This window comes from Lissotriton vulgaris, chromosome 7 (assembly GCF_964263255.1).
Source record: "Lissotriton vulgaris chromosome 7, aLisVul1.2, whole genome shotgun sequence".
In the NCBI taxonomy this organism is placed as follows: Eukaryota; Metazoa; Chordata; class Amphibia; order Caudata; family Salamandridae; genus Lissotriton; species Lissotriton vulgaris.
Window position 1 is genome coordinate 389,201,321 of NC_141695.1, and position 23,813 is coordinate 389,225,133.

Genomic DNA, 23,813 nt, shown 5'->3' on the forward strand with positions numbered 1-23,813 from the left:
CCCCTCACCCTCAACCCCTCACCCTCAACCCCTCACCCTCACTCACCCTCACTCACCCTCACTCACCCTCACTCACCCTCACTCACCCTCACTCACCCTCACTCACCCTCACTCACCCTCACTCACCCTCACTCACCCTCACTCACCCTCACTCACCCTCACTCACCCTCACTCACCCTCACTCTCACTCACTCACTCACCCTCCCTCACTCACCCTCCCTCACTCACCCTCACTCACCCTCACTCACCCTCACTCACCCTCACTCACCCTCACTCACCCTCACTCACCCTCACTCACCCTCACTCACCCTCACTCTCACTCACTCACCCTCCCTCACTCACCCTCCCTCACTCACCCTCACTCACCCTCACTCTCACTCACTCACCCTCCCTCACTCACCCTCCCTCACTCACCCTCAACCCCTTCACCCTCAACCCCTTCACCCTCAACCCCTTCACCCTCAACCCCTTCACCCTCAACCCCTCACCCTCAACCCCTCACCCTCAACCCCTCACCCTCAACCCCTCACCCTCAACCCCTCACCCTAACTCACACTCACACTCACTCTCCCTCACCCTCACACTCTCACTCACCCTCACTCACCCTCACTCTCACTCTCACTCTCACTCACTCACCCTCACTCTCACTCACCCACTCACTCACCCTCACTCACCCTCACTCACCCTCACTCACCCTCACTCACCCTCACTCACTCACCCACTCACCCTCACTCACTCACCCTCACTCACCCTCACTCACCCTCACTCACCCTCACTCACCCTCACTCACCCTCACTCACCCTCACTCACCCTCACTCACCCTCACTCACCCTCACTCACCCTCAACCCCTCACCCAGTGCAATAGGTCTCGGAGCATTTGAGTTAGAGCTTTTAGAATTGTTTATGGCTTTTTTTATTTGTAATTCTTTAGCATTGGCTACAGGAAACAAAACTGCTAAAGATTTACAAAAAAACCCCATAAACAATTCTAAAAGCACTAACTCTAATGCTGCGAGACCTATTACATTTCCAATGCTTGTTAATAACTTTCGATCCGTATGAGCTAGAAACAAATTATCTTTGTGTTCAAATCTGCAGCTTGTACAGCAGATGATGGATTATGTGGTAAATACGCCAAATCCATAATTATGAGGAAAACGCAGCGCCAGCAAAAGAACATCATTGGGTGGCCCCGGGTGTAGGTTATACACATAATGGGCACATGCTTCGAAGCAATTGTAAAAAACTAATAAAAAGTCTGTACTCGGTTCTTAGTTTGTGTTTCTCTGATGTGCAGGGCTTGCCACTGACTTTTTCATGACCAACAGCTTCAGTCTTAGCTAGGCCTGGCTGCTCTAGGCAATCTTTCTTTTCTGAGCCCCTCCCCCTCCGATCCACATTGTGAAAGACTGTTTTAGGGGATTTATCGGCTGCTTGTCATCCAGGGCGCGCAGATGCACGTGGGCGTGCTATCTCATCAGGTGCTCGAGGCCTGTGTGTGAACACTTGTGCACCGGCGACTCTATCTTACTAGTGCACTCTTTAATACACCTATCTTGCTTTCCATTGAAGCGGAGGCCACGCTGCTGGCCACGTTGTGCTGACAGCAGGGCCATCGGCAAAGGTTAATAATGTTAAAAAATATGAATAACAGTCTTTAGGCATGCTGTTTTGTAACCCTCAATTCGGCCTGCTCTGAAGATTGTGTACCTGTCTGCACAGCACGTTATATGCGGCGCTAATAACAGCCTACGTGCATGCATACATTTCCACAAGCCGGTCAGCTGTAGCTAACCGAATGTCCCTTTGGAGCTGGGATGCTAGTCTGTGCCGGGGAGGAGGAGGCGCCTTTGATTTCGGGGATTATCTACACAGGAAGTGAAACCGAAGACAGAATATTTAATTCTGGCCAGGCTTTGCAAGGCTGCTTTGCACAAGCACAGAGTGGGAGGAACTTGTGTTTTTTTTCTTTTTCATTCTGGAGCATATGGCACGGTTTTTGAGGGCAAACATACAAATATAGTGTCTACGCTTCTTAGATTTTCGGTTGTGAGGTAAAACAAAAGAACGTGCTCTATCCCAATAAAAGGGACATTTAGACCCGAAAGCTAACATATGTTGGTCAAATCCATAGATTGTTTGCGTTGATCCAATGAAAGGTTTAATCGTCTCAGCAGAATCCACCTACAGGGACAAATTGCAAGGGCGTACATCTTAAAAGGTTCCCTATAAGTTTTTTACGCACAACGCTAACCCATGGCTCCCCTTTATAGGACAAATGCAAGGGAAATCAGAGACTGCAACTTGAAATGCTACCATTTTTTTTCTAAATGAAAGATTTGAAAGTTGACAAGGGCATGATGGTGGATGGTTAATCCATCATGGCAGCTCTTCCATAAAAACAAGCCGTCAAGGCGACTTTTTATTTGCAATATTGATTTAATTGTCCATCTTTTGACAGGCACATATATCATTGGCTTTAATGGTCAATCAAAAGTTGGCAGGCTCAGTGTTTCCATTCTTTCCTCCACACGACATTTGGCATACTTAATCAACAAGCACTGGCGTTGCCAATAGGTCTCGCAGTAGGAAAGTTGGAGCTATTACAATTGCAAATAGCAATGCCTTTTATTTTTGTTTTTATTTTAAAATCATAAAGGGCTTTGTGATTTACAAAACCAATAGCTCCAACTTTCCTACTGCGAGACCTATTGGCAACGCCAGTGCTTGTTTTTTTTTTACACTTAATGTCCCTCCTGCATGCACTGTATCCTGCTGGGCATCTTGGTGCTCCTCGAAGTCCACCCCTACCCCATGCTTCAACCCCAGGCACTAGTGGCACTTGAGCTCTTCCTTGTACTGTCATGCCTCCCTAGTTATTTAACTGTCATATCCACCCACCCCTTTCCTCTAGGCTCTTTGTGAGCCTTCTGGCCCTCCTGTTTCTTGGTGCCCCGCTCTCTTGGTTCTTTATGCACCTCTAGGGCTCTCTTGGTTCTTCATGCTCACGACTATCTTGGCGCTTTGTGGCCCTTCCCCAGCTCCCTTGTTTCTTTGTGATCCCTGCTTACGAGTGCTTTTCGGTACCTCTCGGAGCTCATGCCTTAGATCATAAGCCTTTTAGAGCTCCAGGCAGCCCTCTCTGTATTTTATTCCAAGTCCTTTGCCCTGCTGCGTCAGTTCAGTGTTTATTGTAACTTCTCTCGGGTACATTTGTCACCCTTCCTGTTCCCTGAAAACCTGTCCCACCCCTCGTTACTTGATATCCGCAGTCACGACCCTCTGTGCTCGGTAACATTACCTCAGACCCTCTTGTTTTGTGTTCTAATGTACCTACATACCTACTACCCCTTCTGTACTGTCTCACCTCCCCGCTGGTGTATCCATTATCTTTTTAAACGAGCAAGAGGCCTGCTTCTAGTTTTCTGTATTTCATCTTTGATGCAGTATGATGCTGTGTGAATGGGAGATGTTATCATTTGCCTCCTGATCCAATGCGGTTTATTAGCTTTCGCTGTGCTTGGATGGGTTTAGACCTGTTGATTGTAAACATTAGACAGGTAAAGGAGCAAAGTAAAGTCGCTTTGTGTTTTCCGGTTGTTTGTAGTGAACCTGAAGGGGAGTCTGTTTGGATGCCAGTTTGTACTGCATAGGAGGATCCGGGATTCCAGGGTATAGTTAGCGAGATTTCAAGACGCATGCAGCACCCTACACATTGCCCGTAATGCTGCTTTGTGTGACGGGATTGTTTGCAGTCTGTTCTAATTTTGCAAACTCCCCATTATTCCCTGTGCACATTCTGCAAAGCAATGCCTCTTTAAATGTGCATGGAAAAACATTAGGAACGATGCAAAGTGCAGAATTTAGGTCTAGTAACTCCAATACCGTACCCTCTTCAAAACTAGAAAACCAGGAATGGGAGGTAAAATAAAATCACTACGTGCAATAATGAATGAACTCCTGGGTTATGTCACTGCCTTGTAAATCTGAGAACCAAACGACTGTTACTCTAGTCGAGTTACCAGAAATGTGCTGTGACCTACATTTCCACATGAATGAACACCACGTCTTCAGCAATTACGGATTCTTGCAATCATCCAACCAGTTATCGCGGGTGAAAACCCAGAATTATGATATTGCCGTAGTAAATTGCAGGTCCCGTTACTAATCACGTGCAATATGTCCGTCCCTCTTTCTGGCCTGCCAGATTTTCGGTGCACATCCTCCGTTTCCTTCCCCCAACCGTATCACCCAAGGAAGGTGAAAAAAACCAATCTCTGTAGTTGTGCCCGCTCGTGGGTGCATGCTTGGCATGATGGACCTCTTTTTCAGGCACGCTGTGCGCATTTCAAAGGTCCTCCTTCTGTACTGAGCTACCTGTGCTGTGTGTTAACAAAGCGTGCCTAATTGTGCCAATCCGGTGATCACCCTGCGCTTGGGCCTTGGCTGACCAACTGGGGGTGGTACTGATGGTTTGTCTTTCATCTTAAGCCTTTAAGCTTGTCTGATCTTTTTGAACTCTAGTTAGGTTTTTTGATGTTTTCTTTTCTCAATTTCATACCTTTTTTAGTGCAGCACTGGTCGACCGAGAAAATAGGATTGCTTTGGCACTAGCTTGTCTAAAATAGACGCTGATTAGCATCCATTTCTACATCAGTCTAATTTTAAGGTTATAATTGTGTGCTGTAAGAGGAAAGGTGGTTTCACTGATTTACCTCTCTAAATTCTATTGTGTTGTAACTCGCAGCAAAAGGCAAACCAACATTCCAGCGCATGTAAGGAATGAGGGGGTAACCATCGAAAGAGATGGTGGTGTCACTGTTCGCAGTGAGGAAGAGTTAGCAGAGACAGATACTTTTTATGCAGCAAGTATCTCTAGGAGTGACACACAGGCATTTGAACCCTTTCTTCAGGTTGAAACCTACCAGCCAGTGCTCTACCACACCATGCATACTCCACTCTGCGACACTCTATGCTCTTGAACTCCAGCCCACTCTCCGACACTCCATGCCACTTTACTCTACGACACGCTACTGCATTCTACTCCACGATACGCTACTTTCCACCCGGCACCCCTATTGCTTGGCCATGCTGAACTGCAGCTAGGCTGCTGTCAAATTTGGCTAAAACACATTGGCAAAGCGAGAACTATTGGCTTTGCCAGCGCCTGTTACTAGAATGTGACTTGTGCATTAGAGATGGTCAGATAACATCTTTGACTTAAGTTGATAGACCCTAGCTTTCTTAATGCTGTATCAAGTGTTGCATACATTTCAATTCCTTACTTTTAAGTAGATAACTGTGTTGTATCTTTATTGTATGTTGGTTAGTGAAAAGTCACATCCCACGCAAGTCCACTTTTTGAACACATCAGGCAGGACACTATTTGTAAAAGGGTGATGGCAGTTTCAGTGCAGTGGGTCGTGCGTTTGCACTCATACTGGTAGTACAGACAAAGAAGAACCGAGTAACCCTTGATTGCTTCAAGCTGGGCATACCTTTGCGCACAGAATTTCTCATCAGAGGCCTGATAGTTTTTTCCCTAAACTAGCGTGATTTTTCATGCATTTTTATCTCTTCAAAGATGCTCCCAGGTGGTTGTTTGTTGAAAGTGATGTACAATGTGTCCATGTGGCTGCCTCTCGAAACAGATTTGCCGTCTTTGGTTTTTATCCACAGTAAAGACTTGGCAAAAACACATGCCAGAATAGAAGTTTACAACAATGTTCTGCTTCCTCTGAAAATTCTTCTCAAAACGAACAAGTTCCTTATCTTTTGTAAAGCTCTTTATGATTGTTACTTATAACAGTGGATTCCTCACCTTGTGACTACTCCGAGGTATTAGACCAGATCCTGAGATTTTTGTCAACATTACCCTTGCATTCCGGTAGGTGGCTTTGTGTGGCTCCACGTTGGGTGTGTCCATTCTCTGAGTCACATAAGGGCCACAATGCAGTTGTCACCTCTTAACGATTGAGTCAGTTCCTTTCTTTCTGCGCCTTCCGTCACTCTTTCAGAGCTTTATCACTCGTTTTTTCTCATTCTGACAATTTTATAGTGTGCAATGAAAATGTCTGACTAAAATGACAGGTTTTGCAGTGTGAATCTTTCTGGATTCACTATGCTGTGCATTATTCCGCGGTGTAGTGGTTGGGTCCGGAATCGTACTCTTTTTTTTTTCTTTTTGTAGCCCAGGTGGGCGTCAACGTCCTACCTTTTGGTGTACTTCCTGTGACGTCGGCACGCTTCCCGCGGAAGCTCCCACCTTTGGGTGCCATCTTCAGATTCTTTTTTCCGCCGTTGGGTCTGGATCATCGCCGAGAAGCTCCAGAGTTTTGGAGAAAAGAAGACGCAGAAAAGTCGAATTTTGCACAAAAAAGATTGGAGAAGACGACGAGGAACAACACCATCAAGCCGGGACGACTAAGAAGGAGAACTTCGAGAACTTTGACGTCCAACGGAGAATGCGCACACAGGGGGCTCCCTGAGCGCAAGAAATGGACAAGACACCTTTTAAATTCTGCCGTAACTGCCACCACAAATAGGCGCAGAAGGATCAGCACCCGGTTTGTAACCTCTGCCTACCAGTCGACCACAAGAGCAAGGACTGCAACGCCTGCCATGTCTTCACACCGAAGACTCTCTGGGTTAGAGAGAGACAGATAAGAGCCAACTACAACATGCAAGGCAAGGGACAACCGCCGTCACTTCGGGACCTCGGACTCTCGAGCGACGAGGAGGACAACGTCGCCGGAGAAGACAACTACACGGTCGTAGAGACCGATAAGACTTCTAAAGAGGTAGGAGAGTCGACCCCTAAACCCTGACCGATCCTCGAAGGTCTGAGTCAGACTCTCGAAAAACAGAGTCTAAGTCCTCGAAAGGAGCACTGGCACCGAAAATCTCGACGGGCGCAGCTTCATCCAAAGACAAACAGCCCAGCAAGTCCTTAGAAAAGGACGCCCAAGCAGCGAAGACCGGCAAAAAGCCAAGGTTGTCGAGGCACGTCCCCGAAAAGGACCGATCGACTTGGAAGGAGAAGGACCCGAAGATAGCTTCGTGTCGACAAAGGACCCGAAGGTCATTTCGATGTCGACTAATAAGTCTAAGAGATCGGCCGAACTGGAGAGAAAGAAGAGACGGCTCGAGGCCGAAATGGATAACATCCTGCAAAGAAAGAAGGAGTTAGACGAAAAGATGAAGAGGTTTGCGATTCCGTCGAAGCCAAAGACAGTGATCGTTGAAATAGAGGAGGAGAACTTGGATGGACCTAACTGGGAGAAAGATGGAAAGAAATGCAGTGATGCACTGGCGCATGGCAAACTCAAACGCTCTGCTGAACAGGCACCAGTACCAAATTCTGGACGAGATCGGACAGCTGATCAAGCACCTCCCAGACGAGTACCAAAAAAGAGCCTCACACCTTGTGGAGGAGGGAAAGAATGTGGCAAATTCATGCCTCAAAACAGCCTTGGATGGAGCTGATACGTCCAGCAGACTGATGATGTTGGGAATCACGGAGAGAAGGCAGGCCTGGCTCAGGATCTCAGGCTTCAAGCCAGAGGTACAGCCCAACATTCTAAGCACCCCGTTCAATGGGGAGACATTGTTTGGGGGGCCGGTGGATGAAAAGCTCACCCAGCTCAAGAAAGAAAACGAAACTGCAGGGTCCATGGGGGCCTTACAATTCACGGGGATGAGAAGGGGTACCCCGACACTGAGACCGAACGAAAGAGGGGGAAACCAGCCAGGAACATCACACCCGATATTCCTGCAGTCCCACCAGGGCGACAGCCAAACACAACAGGGACAGCAAAGACAAACCTGGCAGTACCAGCCAAGGGGCCAGTCCTTTTGCGGGAGGGCGGATGGACGTGGACAAACTAGAAGAGGGGGCCAACAACCCACCTCAAAGTGACTCCGTCACGCAATACGTGCCCACCCATGTAACACCTTCAAGGGTGGAGCACAAGACCAACAGAGGGTTACACGGACCAAACATCAACGAACAAGAAAAACCAGTAGGAGGCAGGCGAAGTCATTTCTTCCGGGAGTGGATGAAGATAACCACAGACAAATGGATACTCAACATCATACAGTTCGGATACGGCATAGAACTGGAAAAGACACCGCCAAACAAGAAACCAAAAAGGAAGGCGCAGTCAGGAAAGGAGCTAGAGCTACTTCAAAAGGAAGCGTAGGAACTCCTCCAAAAGGAGGCCATCCAACCAGTACCATACAGAGAAAGGAACAAGGGAGTGTACTGAACCTACTTCCTGGTACCAAAGGTGGACGAAAGACTGAGACCCATCCTGGGCCTAGGGTTCCTAAACAAGTACATAAAAACACAAAAGTTCAAGATGACGTCCCTACAAGAGGTCATTCTTCAGATAAGGGGCAGAGACTTCATGGCCACCATAGACCTCAAAGATGCCTACCTGCACATCCCAATGAACAGGCAGCACAAACATCTACTACGATTTACCATCAACAAAGAACACTACCAGTTCACAGCCCTAGCCTTCGGACTAAAATCCGCACCAAAGGTCTTCACCAAGTGCCTCGCAGCAGTGGCAGCGCATCTACGAAGAGAAGGGATCCATGTATACCCTTACCTCGACGACTGGCTAATAAAGGCAAGTTCACACAGGACATGCAAAGAACACGCACAGCGTGTGACGGGTACACTGATAGATCTGGCATTCTCCATTCACTGGGGGAAATCCTCATTGGAACCAGAGCAAGTGAAGATCTTCCTGGGAGCACAGATCAACACCATACAGAGCAAGGTGTTCCCCAGCGACAAGAGAATACTGGCCCTGCTGAAGAAGATGCTCCTCTACCAGAAGGGGTGAGCTCTGACAGTGAGGACAGCGAGCAAGATCATGGGCATGATGGCATCCTGCATACATCTGGTCCCAAATGTACTGCTCCACATGAGACCATTCCAGGAATGGCTGCAACAACAATGGTCACAAGCAACAGGAAGTTGGGAAGATCTATTTGCTGTAACGCACACAGTGCAGGAGGAGATATCGTGGTGGAACAAGGAGAACATAACAGAAGGGAAGCCTTTAACACCCCCAACCCCAACGGTGACCATCACCACAGACGCATCCCAGATGGGATGGGGAGCACACATAAACAAGCTCAGTGTGAGGGGTCTGTGGACTCCAGTGAATGCGGTCAAACACATCAACTACTTGGAACTTAAGACCGTGTTCCTCGCCCTGAAGGCCATCAAGAAAAAACTGTACAACCAGAGAGTGTTGATCCAAACAGACAACACAACAACGATGTTCTACATCAGCAAGCAGGGAGGAACACAATCAGCCCCGCTATCAAACCTAGCTCTGGAGATGGGCCATCTCACTCAAAATAGATCTGATAGCCATACACCTACCAGGGAACGACAATGTGGAAGCGGACCGGCTCAGCAGACAGACATCTGCATCCCACGAGTGGGAGCTCAATACACAGGAAACGCAAAGGCTATTCAGAAGGTGGGGAACACCGATAGACCTATTTGCAACACACCAGAATGCAAAATGCCGAAATTTCGCATCCAGGGGAAAGATCTCTGGGGAATGCCCTATGGATAAGCTGGTCGAAAACATTTGCTTACGCTTTTCCCCCCGACACCACTGATACCCACGGTACTCAACAAGTGCAGAACCAGCAACATGACCCTGATACTAGTGGCACCACAGTGGGCAAGGCAGACCTGGTACTCGAAAATAATGGAAATGGCACAGGGGCCACCCCACAAATTCGGAAAAAGAAAAGACCTACTCTTCATGCAGAACTGAGAAGTACTGCACCCAGAGCCAGAGCCTCCGCCTAGCTGCATGGTTCCTGAGGAGATAGAGTTCGCACACCTAAGGCTACCAGAGAGCACCCTGCTGGTGCTACGGGAGGCAAGGAGACCTACAACACGAAAGTGCTATGCGGCAAAATGGAACAGGTAGGCAAAATGGTGCAGTAGGAAAAAACTGCACAAAAGGATGACCAAGGAATCAACGGTGCTAAGATATCTCACACACTTGATGAAAACAAAACTGAGTTCATCCTCGCTGAAGGTACACCTAGCAGTGATAGTGGCCTACACAAGAGGAGAGACAGGAAGTAGTTTCTTTACATCACAAGTAGTAAAGAGATTCCTGGAAGGGGCAAAAAAGACGGCACCACCTAAAAGGATGCCGCCGCCGGCATGGAACCTTAATCAAGTCCTAACAGAACTTATGATGGCACCTTTTGAACCCATCCATAAGGCCAAACTACAAATGCTAACAATGACTACAGCATTTCTGGTGGCAATCACCTCGCTGCGCAGGGTAAGCGAGCTGCAAGCCCTAACACTACAAGAACCCTACATCCAAATACACAATGACAGGGTGGTAATGAGAACGGACCCACACTTCATGCCATAGTGGTGTCCAGGTTCCACATGAACCAGACAGTACAAATACCAAGCTTCTTTCAGAAACCATCCACAAGCGCAGAGAGGGCACTGCACACTCTGGACGCTAGAAGAGCACTAATGCATTACATGGAAAGAACTAAGGAGCACAGGAAAACAAAGCAGTTCTTTGTGTCCTTCACAAGCAGTTTCCTGGGTAGACCAGTAACAAAGGAAACCATTGCACGATGGATCGCACACACTATACATTCTGCCACAAGCCCACTCTACCAGGAAGAAGGGAGCAACAATAGATGTCCTACCTAACACACACATTCAGGACATATGCCTGGCGGCAACATGGGCTTCAGTGAACACGTTCACTAAGCACTACTGTGTGGATATACAAATGAACAAGGAAGCACAAGTAGGATAGAAGGTGCTTCAACATATATTCAACAACCAACACTCATCTTCCACCCAGCCGCCACAAACATAACAAACCGCTACAAAGTCTATGCACAGCATAGTGAATCCAGAAAGATTCACTCTGCAAAATGAATAGTTTCTTACCTGTCGGTGTAGTTTTGCAGCTTGATCCGTCACGGCTAACTCTATCATTGCAGCAACAGCCAGAAAGAGTGCCAACATTCCGACAAACTCAAGCCCACCTCCAGACAAGGAAAGTAAGAGGATAGACCTTACTGGAAAAAAAATAGAGGTATGCGCATTGCCAACTCTAATGCCCCACTCAACAGGCATACGTACCAGCCTTGGGAGGAGGAGGGACAGCTACTCAAACACCTAACTGAACAATATCAACAGAGAGCAACACACCTGGTGGAGGAAGGCAAGAACATGGCAAACTCATGCCTCAAATCAGCCCTGGATGCAGCAGACACATCCAGCAGGCTCATGATGATTGGGGTAACAGAAGGAAGGCATACCTGGCTGAGGATCTCCAGTTTCAACCTGGAAGTCCAGAATAATATTCTGAACACACCCTTCAATGGAGAAACACTGTTCGGAGCGCTAGTAGATGAGAAACTGACGCAGTTCAAGAAGGAAAATGAAACTGCAAGGTCCATGGGGGCGTTGCAGTTCAGAGGAATGAGAGGGGGCACCCCGACATGGAGACCAAACAGAAGAGGAACCAGCCAGGAACGTCACATCCGACATTCCAGCAGAACTACCAGGGCAACAACCAAGTGCAGCAGGGTCAGCCGCAGCAAACCTGGCAATACAAGCCCAGGGGCCAGTCCTATTGCTGGAGTGCGAATGGACGAGGACAAACCAGAAGAGTGGGCCAGCAACCCACCTAAAAGTGACTTCCCTCCACCAAACGTGGTCACCCACACAAGACCTCTAGGGGAGGGGCACAACAAAATAAGCAAAAAAGTTTTACGCGCACTGAAATCGGGGATCTCGTACCAAAGGTGGACGAAACGTTAAGACCCATCCTGGATCTACGGTTCCTAAACAAATACATAAAGACTCAAGTTCAAGATGACATCCCTACAAGAGGTTCCTCAGATAAGGGACGGAGACTTTATGTCCACCATAGACCTCAAAGATGCCTACCTACACATTCCCATGAACATCTACTGAGATTTGCCATCGACCAAACCAATGGGTGACCATCACCGCAAACGCATCCCAGAAGGTATGGAGAGCACACATGAACCAGCTCAAAGTGAGGGGTTTGTGGACTCCAACTGATGCGATCAGGCCCATCAGCTACCTGGAACTAAAGACCGTGTTCCTTGACCTAAAAGCCTTCCAGAAACAACTCTACAAGCAGACAACACAACGATGTTCTACATCAACAGGGAGGAACACAATCAGTTGCACTGTCCAACCTAGCGCAGGAGATATGGAGATGGGCCATCCCACTAGAAATAGACCTCCTAGCAATATACCTACCAGGAAAGGACAACGTGGAGGCAGACACAGGCTCAGCAGACATACATCAGCATCCCACAAGTGGGAGCTCAATGCACAGGAAACGCAAAGCTATTCAAGAAGTGGGGGACACCAAAAATAGACCTATTTGCAACACACCAGAATGCAAAATGCCAATACTTCGCAACCAGGGGAACAATCCCAGGGGAATGCCCTATGGATAAGCTTGTCGAAAACATTTGCCTACGCTTTTCACCCGATACCACTGATACACAGGGTACTCAGCAAATGCAGAACAAGCAACATGACACTGATTCTGGTGGCCCCTCAGTGGTCCATGCAGTCCTGGTTCTCACAAATAGTGGAGATGGCGCACGGACCACCTCACAAGTTTGCAACAACAAAAAGACCTGCTCTCCATGCAAAACGGGAAGGTACTTTACCCAGAGCCAGAGAGCCTTTGCCTAGCTGCATGGCTCCTGAAGACGTAGAGTTTGCACACCTAAAACTCCCAGAGAGCACACTGCGGGTGCTACAGGAGGCAAGGAGACCTACCACACGGAGGTGCTATGTGGTTACATCCCAAGTAGTAAAGAGATTCCTGGAAGCGGCTAAAAGGATCGCCCCCACAAAAAGGATCCCGCCAACGGCATGGAACCTTAATTTAGTTCTAACAGAGCTTATGAAAGCGCCTTTTGAACCCATCCATACACTACAAATGCACATAATGAAGACAGCCTTTCTAGTAGCAGTCACCTCGCTACGCAGGTTAAGCGAGCTACAAGCACTGACGCTACAGGAATCCTACATTCAAATACACAATGACAGGGTGGTAATGAGAACGGACCCACTATGCCGAAGGTGGTGTCAAGGTTTCACATGAACCAAACAATACAGATACCAAGCTTCTTTCAGAAACTATCCACAACCGGGAGAGAGCACTGCACACTCTGGATGCTAGAAGGGCAGTAATGCAGTACATGGAAAGAACTAAAGAGCACAGGAAAACAAAGTAATTCTTTGTGTCCTTCGCAAGCAGTTACCTGGGAAGAAAAGTAACGAAGGGCACCATCGCACGATGGATTGCATAAACTATACAATTCTGCCACTAGCAGGCAGGTCAAGAACTACTAGGAGGGGCACAGGCCCACTCTACAAGGAAAAAGGGCACAACAGCCTTCCTGGGTAACACACCCATTCGAGACATATGCTGGGCGGCAACATGGGCTTCAGTGCGCACGTTCACTAAGCACTACTGTGTGGATATACAAATCCACAAGGAAGCACAAGTAGGACAGAAAGTGCTTCAACATATATCCAACAACCAACGCTCATCTTCCACCTAGCCGCCACAAACATAACAAACCGCTACAAAGTCTATGCACAGCATAGTGAATCCAGAAAGATTAACTCTGCAAAACGAATAGTTTCTTACATGTCTTGTTGTTTTGCAGCTTGAAGATCTTTCTGGATTCACTAGCAAACCCACCCACCTCCGCCAGAAAAGATTAGCCAGGAGGAGGAGAGAATACAAAGACAATATACAATCTTTAAAAGAGACTAATCTGGAGTTCCTTTTAATTAAGGAAGAACTTGAAAAGGATGAACAAACATGACACAAAAACAAGCAAAAAAGAATCCGAATATGGCGCCCAAAGGTGGGAGCTTCAGCAGGAAGCGTGCCGACGTCGGAGGAAGTACACCAAATGGTGGGACGTCTACATCCACCTGGGCTACGGAAAAAAAAACCCAGAAAAAATACTATGATTCCGGACCCAACCACTAGACCGTGGAATAATGTACAGCATAGTGAGTACAGAAAGATCATCGAGCTGCAAAACACTGACCGGTAAGAAACCATTTGTTTCAAACCATGCATGAATTGCCACAAATCAATGTCTGCGACAGACCCATATGAGTCTCCCTAGTAGGGCAGCAAATGTGCTCAGATGAATCTGAAGGTCGTCCAGGCCTATGAGGACAAACCCTGCCTCCGAGCACCATAGGAAAGCTTAAAAGTCTTTGTCCCGCTTGAAGTTGCGTTCTCGATCCCACGATAGGTCATCAACCCATTCCAAGTGGTCAGGTAAGTTGAAAAAAGAACAATCTGAAAAGACAAAACATAACACACCTTCGTCCCTCTACTCTTCAGAAGTTACGTGGATGCCAGGGTATTCCTAAGTCTCTGTCTTTGTCCCCCACTTCTAAACTGATCCTCACCAGAGTTACTCGTGACCTCGGCAAAGCGGCAACGAATTCAAGCCTTCAAAGAGATTATGTTGCTGATCTTTGGTACCCTATTGGATCCCTCTCGCACATTCCGGGCCTCATGGATGTGAGGAGGCCTCCAGTCTGGTTACCGCCAGGGCATCTGTCCCCAATGCCAGCTGTGCCTCTCAACCCTGTTCCAGGGTCTGCATCAACTCAGGGACAGATGCCTGCTCCGATTCTCAATATGGCAGCACTTGGGCCCAGCATGTTGACACCATCCGAGGCCCCCATAGTCTTTTTGGACTCTGAAGCAAATGTATCACAACCTTGTTTTAACGTCCCACCCACCACCTGTGCAACCCCAGTCTGATACACTATAGATTCTCAGACCTGGAGCCACAACAGGATGACTGCAATGACCCATTGTAACTATATGATGACGTGAACCTATTTCTGGTCCTTCAAGAGGCCATTGGCCTTGATACCTCATCTGACACAAGCCTCCCCTCTCCACCTGGTGGGCGGCAGAAGTGCTTGATATTCAGCTTCCCTCTGTGGAGTTAAAAAAAATCATTGTATTCCTGGAGGCCCTGCAGCCAGGGCAGATCCCCTCATAACCACTACCCCCTTTTAATGAGGCATTGACAGAAATGTTTTGGGCACCTGGGCAGATCAGTGGTTGTGTTCTCCTGTCAATCACCAAATAGCCTGGAAACATTTTCAAAACATTGCAACACAACAGGCGATTTACACATTTTCATTGCTGGAAGATGTCCTGTGCCACTGAGGTGTAAGTTCCATTCATGATCTTCTCAGCACTGCTGGCTGAGTTTGCCTGTCTGGTGTTGAAAGAACCTGCCTGATTAGGTAGATGCCCTGGCACTCCAGTAACCTCCAGAGATGAAGTGTCTCCTGGCACATGGGTCAGAACAACACCCCACCCTGCTTGTTGCAGTACTACATGGCGGTAGTTTTGTCTGTGGGAACCTGAACCAGCCGCCCTTTGAAAGGCTGGTAGGAACGCTTTTAGCACCAGACGGATGGCCTACAACTCAACCAGACTGATGTGAAGACTGGTCTCACCAAAGTCCTCTAAACTCCACCTCTCCCTGATGAATTCCTCATTCAAGCAGTGACACATCGGTCACCTCTGTCCGCTTTGGGTGGGGCAGGAAGAGAGGTCTTCTGCATTAGTTTGCTTTCTCCTCGAAAACTGCGATAGAATCAGATATGTCCCCCTGGTGCTGGGCCCACTGAGGCTTCATCTTCCACTGTAGAGCCCACACATGTCTCCTGACATAGTTGATGAGCAGGATGCCAAGCACCTCAGAAGTCTCAGAGCCACCCTCGCCAAGACCCAGTTCCTAGGCTAAATCATCAAGATCATAGCCCAAATCCCCTGGACTCCTTGTGAAACAGGGAAGGCCCGAAACTACACTGTATCCAGGATGGCTCCAATGAAGGGAGCCTTGGTGAAGGAGTTTGGTCTGACTTTGGAACTTGATAGTCAATTCCAGAAATTTTGGCAGGTCATTTAGAGGTTGTCTACTACTGACTGTGGCGAGCTTGCCTTTAACAGCTAGTGATCAAGGTAGGGGAAAACTGGAATCCCCAATCTCCAAAGGTGTTTTGCATAAAATGTCATACACACATACAAAGCCTTAAACAACATTAGCCCTACATGACTCAAAATCCTTCTAAACTTTTATAAACCTCCCAAATTCCTCTGATCAGCCGGATTCCTACTTTCATCCAGCATACGAAGGAACCAGATCCAGTGGTTGTGTCTCCTTCTCCTCCTTCGCTTCTAAAACCTGGTATGATGTGCCTCTGCACTTCGGAGCATCCTCCCCCTCAATTCTTGAATTACTCAAGAAAATAAAGAACTGGCTCTTCACCAAACCCCGACCCTGGCTCTGCCCATACTGCCTCTGCAGCAGGATACTCTCCAAGGTGAGTTCTACGCTATACAAATACACATAGCATAATTTTTGTAAACATCCCAAGGGCACTGGTGAGGCTGAAGGGGATCACAGCAAATTGCAAATGCTCCTGGCCCTCCTTAACCCTCATAGTTTCTGTGCGACTACAGGACGGGTACTTGAAAGTAGACATCCTGCAGATCCAAAATCCCCGTTTAGACGCTTGGATCCAGAGCAGACGGAAGCTAGGTCGGTGTGAATCTTGAAATTGTCCTTCCGCAAGCAGTTTCTTAGAGGGTGGAAGTCAAAAGTAGGATGACTGCTAATCTATCTCTGCCCATATATTCTTGGAGCCAAAAGGTCCTCAATTTCAAGTACAAGACGGACAGGTGCTTCTTTTATAGATGCTCTAATGTGGGTGGGAGTTGTGGCGGGTCTAAAAAGAAATTGCAGGATGTATACCTGTTGAACTATGAACCTTTTTCATTAAGGGTGATGAATGACTCCAAGATGGGTTATAGTTCCCCCTAAAAAGCAAATCGCAGGAATCGGGCGCAACAGGGCCGAAATCTCATCGAGAAAAAAATGCAGGGATGGGGAGGAGTTGGTACATTCTAGTTGCATGCAATGCCCCAGAGGTGGGATAGATGATAGTGCTGTGCAGGCAGTAATTTACCAAAAGCATCCTGGAAAAGAGTGGATTTTAGATCTTTACAAAATTTGACCAGTGTAGTTAGATTTATAGATCGGTTCATGCCCTTTAAGAAGCTCTAAAATATGTGTTAAAATTGATTCTTGTGCACTCTAAAGATGAGGATTTAGAGTTTTGAAAGTTCTTTCTATCATTAATTTGTCTTTGCTTTCGTTGAACTAATCAGGCAGCTTTTTTTTATATACGGTTCTTTGTGAGTAAGCACAGGGAGACAGATTTATCAGATAGTAGATGCCTCTTTTCCAGCTGTCTTTGTGCATACCAGACTCAACTTTGAACTGAACCCTTTACTGTACTGCGAGCCAATGGAGTACTTTTAAAGCTATGGAGGCATGCTTATATTTGAGATTAAAGCACATTCTTGCCACCGGATTCTGGATGTTTTGCAATTTTTGGATTTGTGACTTGTATAAGACCTTGAAGACTATGGTCAGGGACACTGGGATTATGTGGTGATGACAGCCACATTATGTGACAGGATTGACTAAATTATGCGGCAAAACATGCTACTTTTATGGTGTAATATGGCACATTATATGGGTTTTGTTTATTTCTGTGAATACTTTGTAGTTTGTTTGAAAGGGCATACCACACATCTTTGGCAGGCTTACTTCTTTCTCTGGCATGCCTTCTGGCTCCAAGAATCCGCAGGGGCATCCTATAAGTTTATCGCTGGCTGATCCATCAGTGGCGCTATCTGTGCCCTTTGAATCTCCTTTGGGTTCTCCACCGGTGCCGAGTTCAGGGTAACATATTGTGGTATCTTACTCCGAGCTGAATATGTCTTGACCTTGTTGAAGGACGCACCAAGATCCTGATGTAGTTCAGCCAATACTCAATCCCTCAGACTCCGCCACTGTTCCATTACCTCGCAGTTGCGCACATACACTGCACTGTCTTTTAGGCTTGGACTCTGACCAGAGGCAGCCATATCGAGATGACCATGGAGGGGATGGGAAATAGTTTGTCCAACCATATGAAGAGGATAATTGGTACATTGATTTAAAAGATTCTGGTGGGTGGATACCTTACCAGATTCTCTGTTGGTCACCCCCAGATTCTGGTCTGGTCACCAAGAGGGGCATCCCTTTTGGCCAGATGAGCCATAGAAAGGGTACCAGCCCTGTCAGCGCAGGCTGAATGTTGTTTCTGCTACTTTCTTGTGCTGGAGGACCGCAACCAACGTCCTAGTTGGGATCTTATATATCCCAGATACTAGATGGTAGTGTTGAACCTGTTGGGCTCCTATTTTCACATCCATGCTATGCAATCCAACTAGTGCCACCTGCAGTTCAAGGTGATCTTCAAGTATTTTGTTTGCTGTGCTCCCTTTCGACCTCCCTGTTGCTGCTGAGGTGTTCACAAAGGTAATGGAAGTGGTCGTTGGCCATCTACCTTAACAGCTGGCTGTTGAAGGCAGGCTATCTACAGTTAGTGGTTGACCACCTCCAGACAACAGCAAACTGTCCGGTAAATTGAGAACCCTAGCAATGACAGACAAAGTCACACCCGACTTCCTCATAGGGTCTTCCTTTCATCAGAATCATCCAGGATATGGTGCACTTCCGGACCTTTCCTCCAGACCAATGAGTCCAGGTAATTTGGGCAAGGATCCTGCTGTTTCAGCCTCTGTCCTGGATCTCAGGGAGGATCGCTCTGAGGCTTCTTGGCCTGGTAGCTGCCTGTCTTCTGATCAATGACCATGCCAGAAGAGACGTGCAAGCCCTGCAGGGGGATCTGAAGCCTTAGTGGTTTCAGCACCAGCACAGGTCTTTCACCCAGGCCTACACAACCTATACCTACTTCCATGCGTGGAGCTTGAGAGGCGGCAGTTCATCTCATTTGATCTACCTCCCGAAGTCATTGTTGTAATACTGGCAGTCAGTCACCCTTCCACTAAATCATGGTATGCTGGGCTTTCTAAAAGAGCGCTGAGCTTTTAAAATTGGTCATACCAAGGAGCTTTGTATGGACAAGCTGCTTTTTGTGGGGGTTACCCGGCGTAAAGAAGGGCAAGGTGGTGCAGAAGTTGACATTTTGATGGATAGTTCTCTATTTTAAGATTTGCTACACATTGGTTAAGAATCAGCCTCCAGAAGATCTGAGGGCTCATTGTACTAGAGTAAAGGTTGAGACCACTGCATTGGCATGCAGAGTGCCTGTCCTGAACATCTGTCAAGTAGCTACATGCCATAAGCATGTTACCCGTCTGATCCTGCAGGACCTGTGATCTGGGCCATTCCATAGACCATCCTCCAGAGGGGTCTGTTTGGTTCTTCCCAGACCTCGGCAGCCTGTATGGGGGCAGGGGATGGTCCTTGGGAGGATTACAATGTTGATTTCCCCACCTTATCCAACAAAACCATTTCCCCCAGACTACACTACAACATATCATGCTGTAATGTAGAGAGCACCTCAACACAATCTTTCAAAGTACGTGTTTTGAGAATGAAGATGGTTTCCTAGTTGAGACCATCTCTAAGACTGACCATCGCCTTTAATTCTTACCCACATGTTAAATGGTATCCTGAAGTCAGCCCTTGTCAATATTAAAGACCGTGTCAGGGCCAGAATAGTTTCACCCCGTATCAGAAAACAACAAAAAAAGAAATGCAAGGCCCCTCTCGAAGGCCCACTGTACATTAGGGTACAGATTTCCCTAGACTCACTGATGGTGGATACAGCCTGATATAGGACGTCAGCCCAGGCCACAGAGATGCCCCAACCCCAGATAAAGAAAGCAAGTGCATCACCAGCTCAGTAGTGTTGAAATCAAAATATGGTAGAATTTATTGGATGAGACCGAGACACCAATGCAACATCTCACCAAGCCATACAGGAAGTGTGGTGAGGTGCTTGTTGAGGAGGGTAAAGGGATCCTCCGTGCCAATATTCTCTGTACGCTATACAATGCAGACATTGCCTCAAGCAGCCTGAATACCAGTGAACTGCTCCGTAGACGTGCATGGCTCTGTGTATCCGGTTTTAAACCAGAGGTGCAGCAAAGCCGTCTCAACTTTTCAGTAGATGGAGAACATTGTTTTGGTCCCAAGGTGAATTACATGTTGGGGGAAAAAAAGATAAGACCCAGATATTGGGAAAAAAAAGATGCCCCTGCAAACCAACACCTCGAGGGGCAAATTTTGTGGCCCATACCTAAGGAGGGCAGTAAAGACAAGCAGAGGTTCAGAGTCACAAACACACCAAAGGCAACAAAAACATTTTAATGAATTCTCCCACTCCCCCCCCACCCACCCCCAAAATAGTACAATTATCGCCTTCAGTTGAATTACCTGGTTGTGTTCGACTAATTTGAAAAATGAATAGAAGTCTTGAAGCTTGTGGCACTGGTTTAATGCTGGCTAGGCTTAAAGAAGCCCTGATCGGGATGCAAGACCCATAATTGAGAATCAGGAACTGGTTGTGTGACTGTGCAGGAACCACTCCAGTTTCACTTACACTGGCGATTGCTTCCCTGAAAGACATCTATGGGTCCTTGCGCATGTATGTGTAAATGTGAAGAAGCTATTGAATAGTAATGTGCTTAACCTGTAATGTTTGTGTGCTGCGTCTGCTCAATCCTGCACATTTTGTTAAACCATGAACTGACGGGGGAGAGTCTTCTGACATGTTGCGGCTCCATGTGGCACTCTTTATAGGTAGCCCATAGCGGTGATATGGATGCATTTTAATGGCCTTTGCTTGTTGTGCAACTGACTTCTAAGCTAGCGTTATACGTTACTCCTATATGCGAGGCATGGTATCACTAGCACCTTCTTGTAATTGCATTTATTATAACATTTGCTACACTAATTTAGAAAAGCATATGGTTGAGGCAGACCCGTCAGATGATGTGCAATCCTGGCCAATGGAAGGTACATTGAGAATAAAATAGGTGTCAGAAATCTTCAATGCGAGTTTGTGGTCTGTCTGCTTGCTGCTTTGCAAGCAAAGAATGAAGGCCTATCTTAAGACTGTCAGGTACACTTGTTGCCAGTCACTGAAACTAGGCCAGCGTCTGAAAATGCTCGATCTGAAGTATTTTGCTTCAAGATAGTGCAGCTTGTAAGTAGCTTGATCTGTCCTTGCTAGTGCTTGTACCATATTTGTGAATAACACTAACCAGCACAAACTGTGGTCTGACTCCTTTCAAGAGCATGAGGCCCACCCACCGCTGGTTGCCTTCAGATATTGTCTGAATGCTTTGGAATTTAGACACATGTGATTCCTTTTACCAGAAGATCTGGACTGACTAATTTCTTCCCAGACGCTCTTGTGTGGGCCGTTATATGGAACACGTGCTATATTTCCTCATGTTCTGACTCAATGTCTCTCCATAGGGAATCTTGTTCCTGCAGGAAAATGATCTTCTGAAGAACACGCCAGAGGAAATCGCCAGGTTCCTGTACAAGGGGGAAGGCTTGAACAAAACTGCCATTGGGGACTACCTGGGCGAGCGGTAAGATGCATGCATGGCACTGGAGAATGTGTTGGGCTTGATGGGATTGGGGTGTGTGTGTGGAGGGAGCAGCTGAATCCTACTGCTAGCATAACATTATATAATGAATTCCACATGCGCCAGTGAAATCCCAGCTCCACTTTCTTCTCTCTTTAAGCTTAGAGTTGCCTTATCGGGTCCAAGTCCAGCTTTGCTTTATTTCCTGTGGCTCAACAGAGGCCTGCTTGCCCTACAGCCCTGTCCCTACCTTGCGATCTCTTGCTCTTCCCTAAAAAGTCCAGCGAGTATCCAAGAACAGTGGTGTGCCGTAGCTTCTTCTCCAGCTCGGTTCTCTTAGGCCTTCTTTCTTTCCCCCGGTAGTGAGTCCTGTTGGTGTGCTGTGCTAGAACCCTGGCCTCAATTAGCTGTCTCTGTCCACTGTGCATGGCCTCCACAAATCTGTGTCTCTTACAGAGCTGCCTCTCCCTGGCTGTCTCATGGTCCTCCATGTAGTCCTTTATGTACACTATGACCATGCCCTCCTCCGGCCCTGCCTCAAACTTGTGCGCTGCCCCCAGCAGCCTCGAGTCCCATCTGCTTTCTAGTCGGTCTAGTTTGTGGCCTGTTCCATTTTGACCTACATTAATTTCCCTATCTCGTTGCCTTTTGGTATCTTCCCATTGACCTCCACATGTAATCTCTACTTGCGAAGTACAAGGTACTAATTAAAGCAGCCAAGACTAAATACTTCTCTGAAAAGATAAGTTTAGCTAAAAATACAACCAGGGAGCTATTCAAGACAGTCAACTCTCTGTCAAATTGGAGTAACAGTGGTACCTTTAACCCTGATGTATCCTTCTGCAAGAAGCTGGCCGATTGTTTTTTTTTTTTTTTTTTTTACCCCAGTCCAATATCCACTCTATCTTTCAAGATTTTATTCATTCCCAGAACACCCTGGGCACAGGAGGTGTTTCAACCCATGCTGACTAGCTGGATCTACAGCAATTCCACGGGCGCTCAGATATCCCACAATTTGAAAGGTTCACCCTTTTCTCTAAGGAAAAAGTAATTAGCCTCATTAATTCCATTGTCAGCCCCAGCTCCCTCCCCTACCACCCAAAGTTCCTTCATCTGATCGCTGGCTCAACGGCTTGTCCACGCATGGAACTACTGAATGAGATACTAACTATAGGGCAGTTCCCGGCCTAATGGAAAAAAGCCTCCATTCTCCCATTGGTGAAAAAACCTGCTATGGACCCAAAAAAGGTGGAAAGCTATACACTGATATCTCACCTCTTTCCCTACCAAGACATTAGAGAAGGTAATGAACAAGGACATTTTATCATTTCTAGATGCTTATCAGCTGCTCGACTCTTCGCAGCACGGTTTCAGAGCAAACCACTGTACTGAATCAGCTCTGGTACCAGCCTTTGAGGAATTGAAAATGGTAACCGACAAGCGCGCCAAAGCTGCACTGATTTTATTAGAACAATATGACGCATTTGACACAATTGACCACTCACTCATAAACCGGCTCTTTGCTGGTTTTTACGAACTCTGCACGGGCTCAGCTGAGCTCGTTCCTAAGCGATAGACATTAGATAGAGATGCGAGACTCCAGTTCCTCTTCCTTCTCCTTCCCTTGTGGTGTGCCCCAGGGGGGATCTTCCCTCAGCCCTACGCTTTTTATTATTTGTTACGACCCCTTATCAATCTCATTTGTAGTTCTGCCCTTGCAGTATTCTCCAACACCGATGATGACCCAGATTGTGGTTTCAATCTCATTGAACGTTAAAAAGGAGCCAAACAATTTCTGCAGTTGTATGTCTCAAGTTGTAAGCTGGATGCAAAGAAGCTGTCTGAAGCTGAACTCTGAGAAAATAGAGGTTCTCCTTTTTGGAAATGAGGCCATGTTCTAGAATGCTTCATAGTGGCCCTCGGATTTAGGCCCTTTACCAGGGCTGGTTCAAAAAGCGAGAAACCCGGATGTCATTTTTTTAACACCAAATTGTTTTTGAGAACAAAGGAATCTGATCACCTCCTCTGGCTTCTTTGTGCTTAAGGTCCTCATGAAATGTTTCCAGCTTATTCCCCTGGATTGCAAACAGTGATGATGGCACTCATTTTCTTGAAGCTGGATTACTGTAATGCTCTGTATTTGGACACCCATAAACATCTGGTGAAAACTTCAATCTCTACGGAATGCAGCTGCAAGAATGTTAGTAAAA

General features: G+C 47.0%; 1 protein-coding gene across 1 annotated transcript in view; it reads left to right on the forward strand.

Annotated features, from left to right (window-relative positions):
• The window catches only part of CYTH2 (cytohesin 2), a 299,904-nt gene that overhangs the window by 171,260 nt on the left and 104,831 nt on the right, over positions 1–23,813 (forward strand). Inside the window, exon 4 of the mRNA XM_086930339.1 lies at positions 21,488–21,606. Coding sequence (XP_086786465.1) covers positions 21,488–21,606 — 119 coding nt within the window. The remainder of the gene's footprint in view (positions 1–21,487; positions 21,607–23,813) is intronic.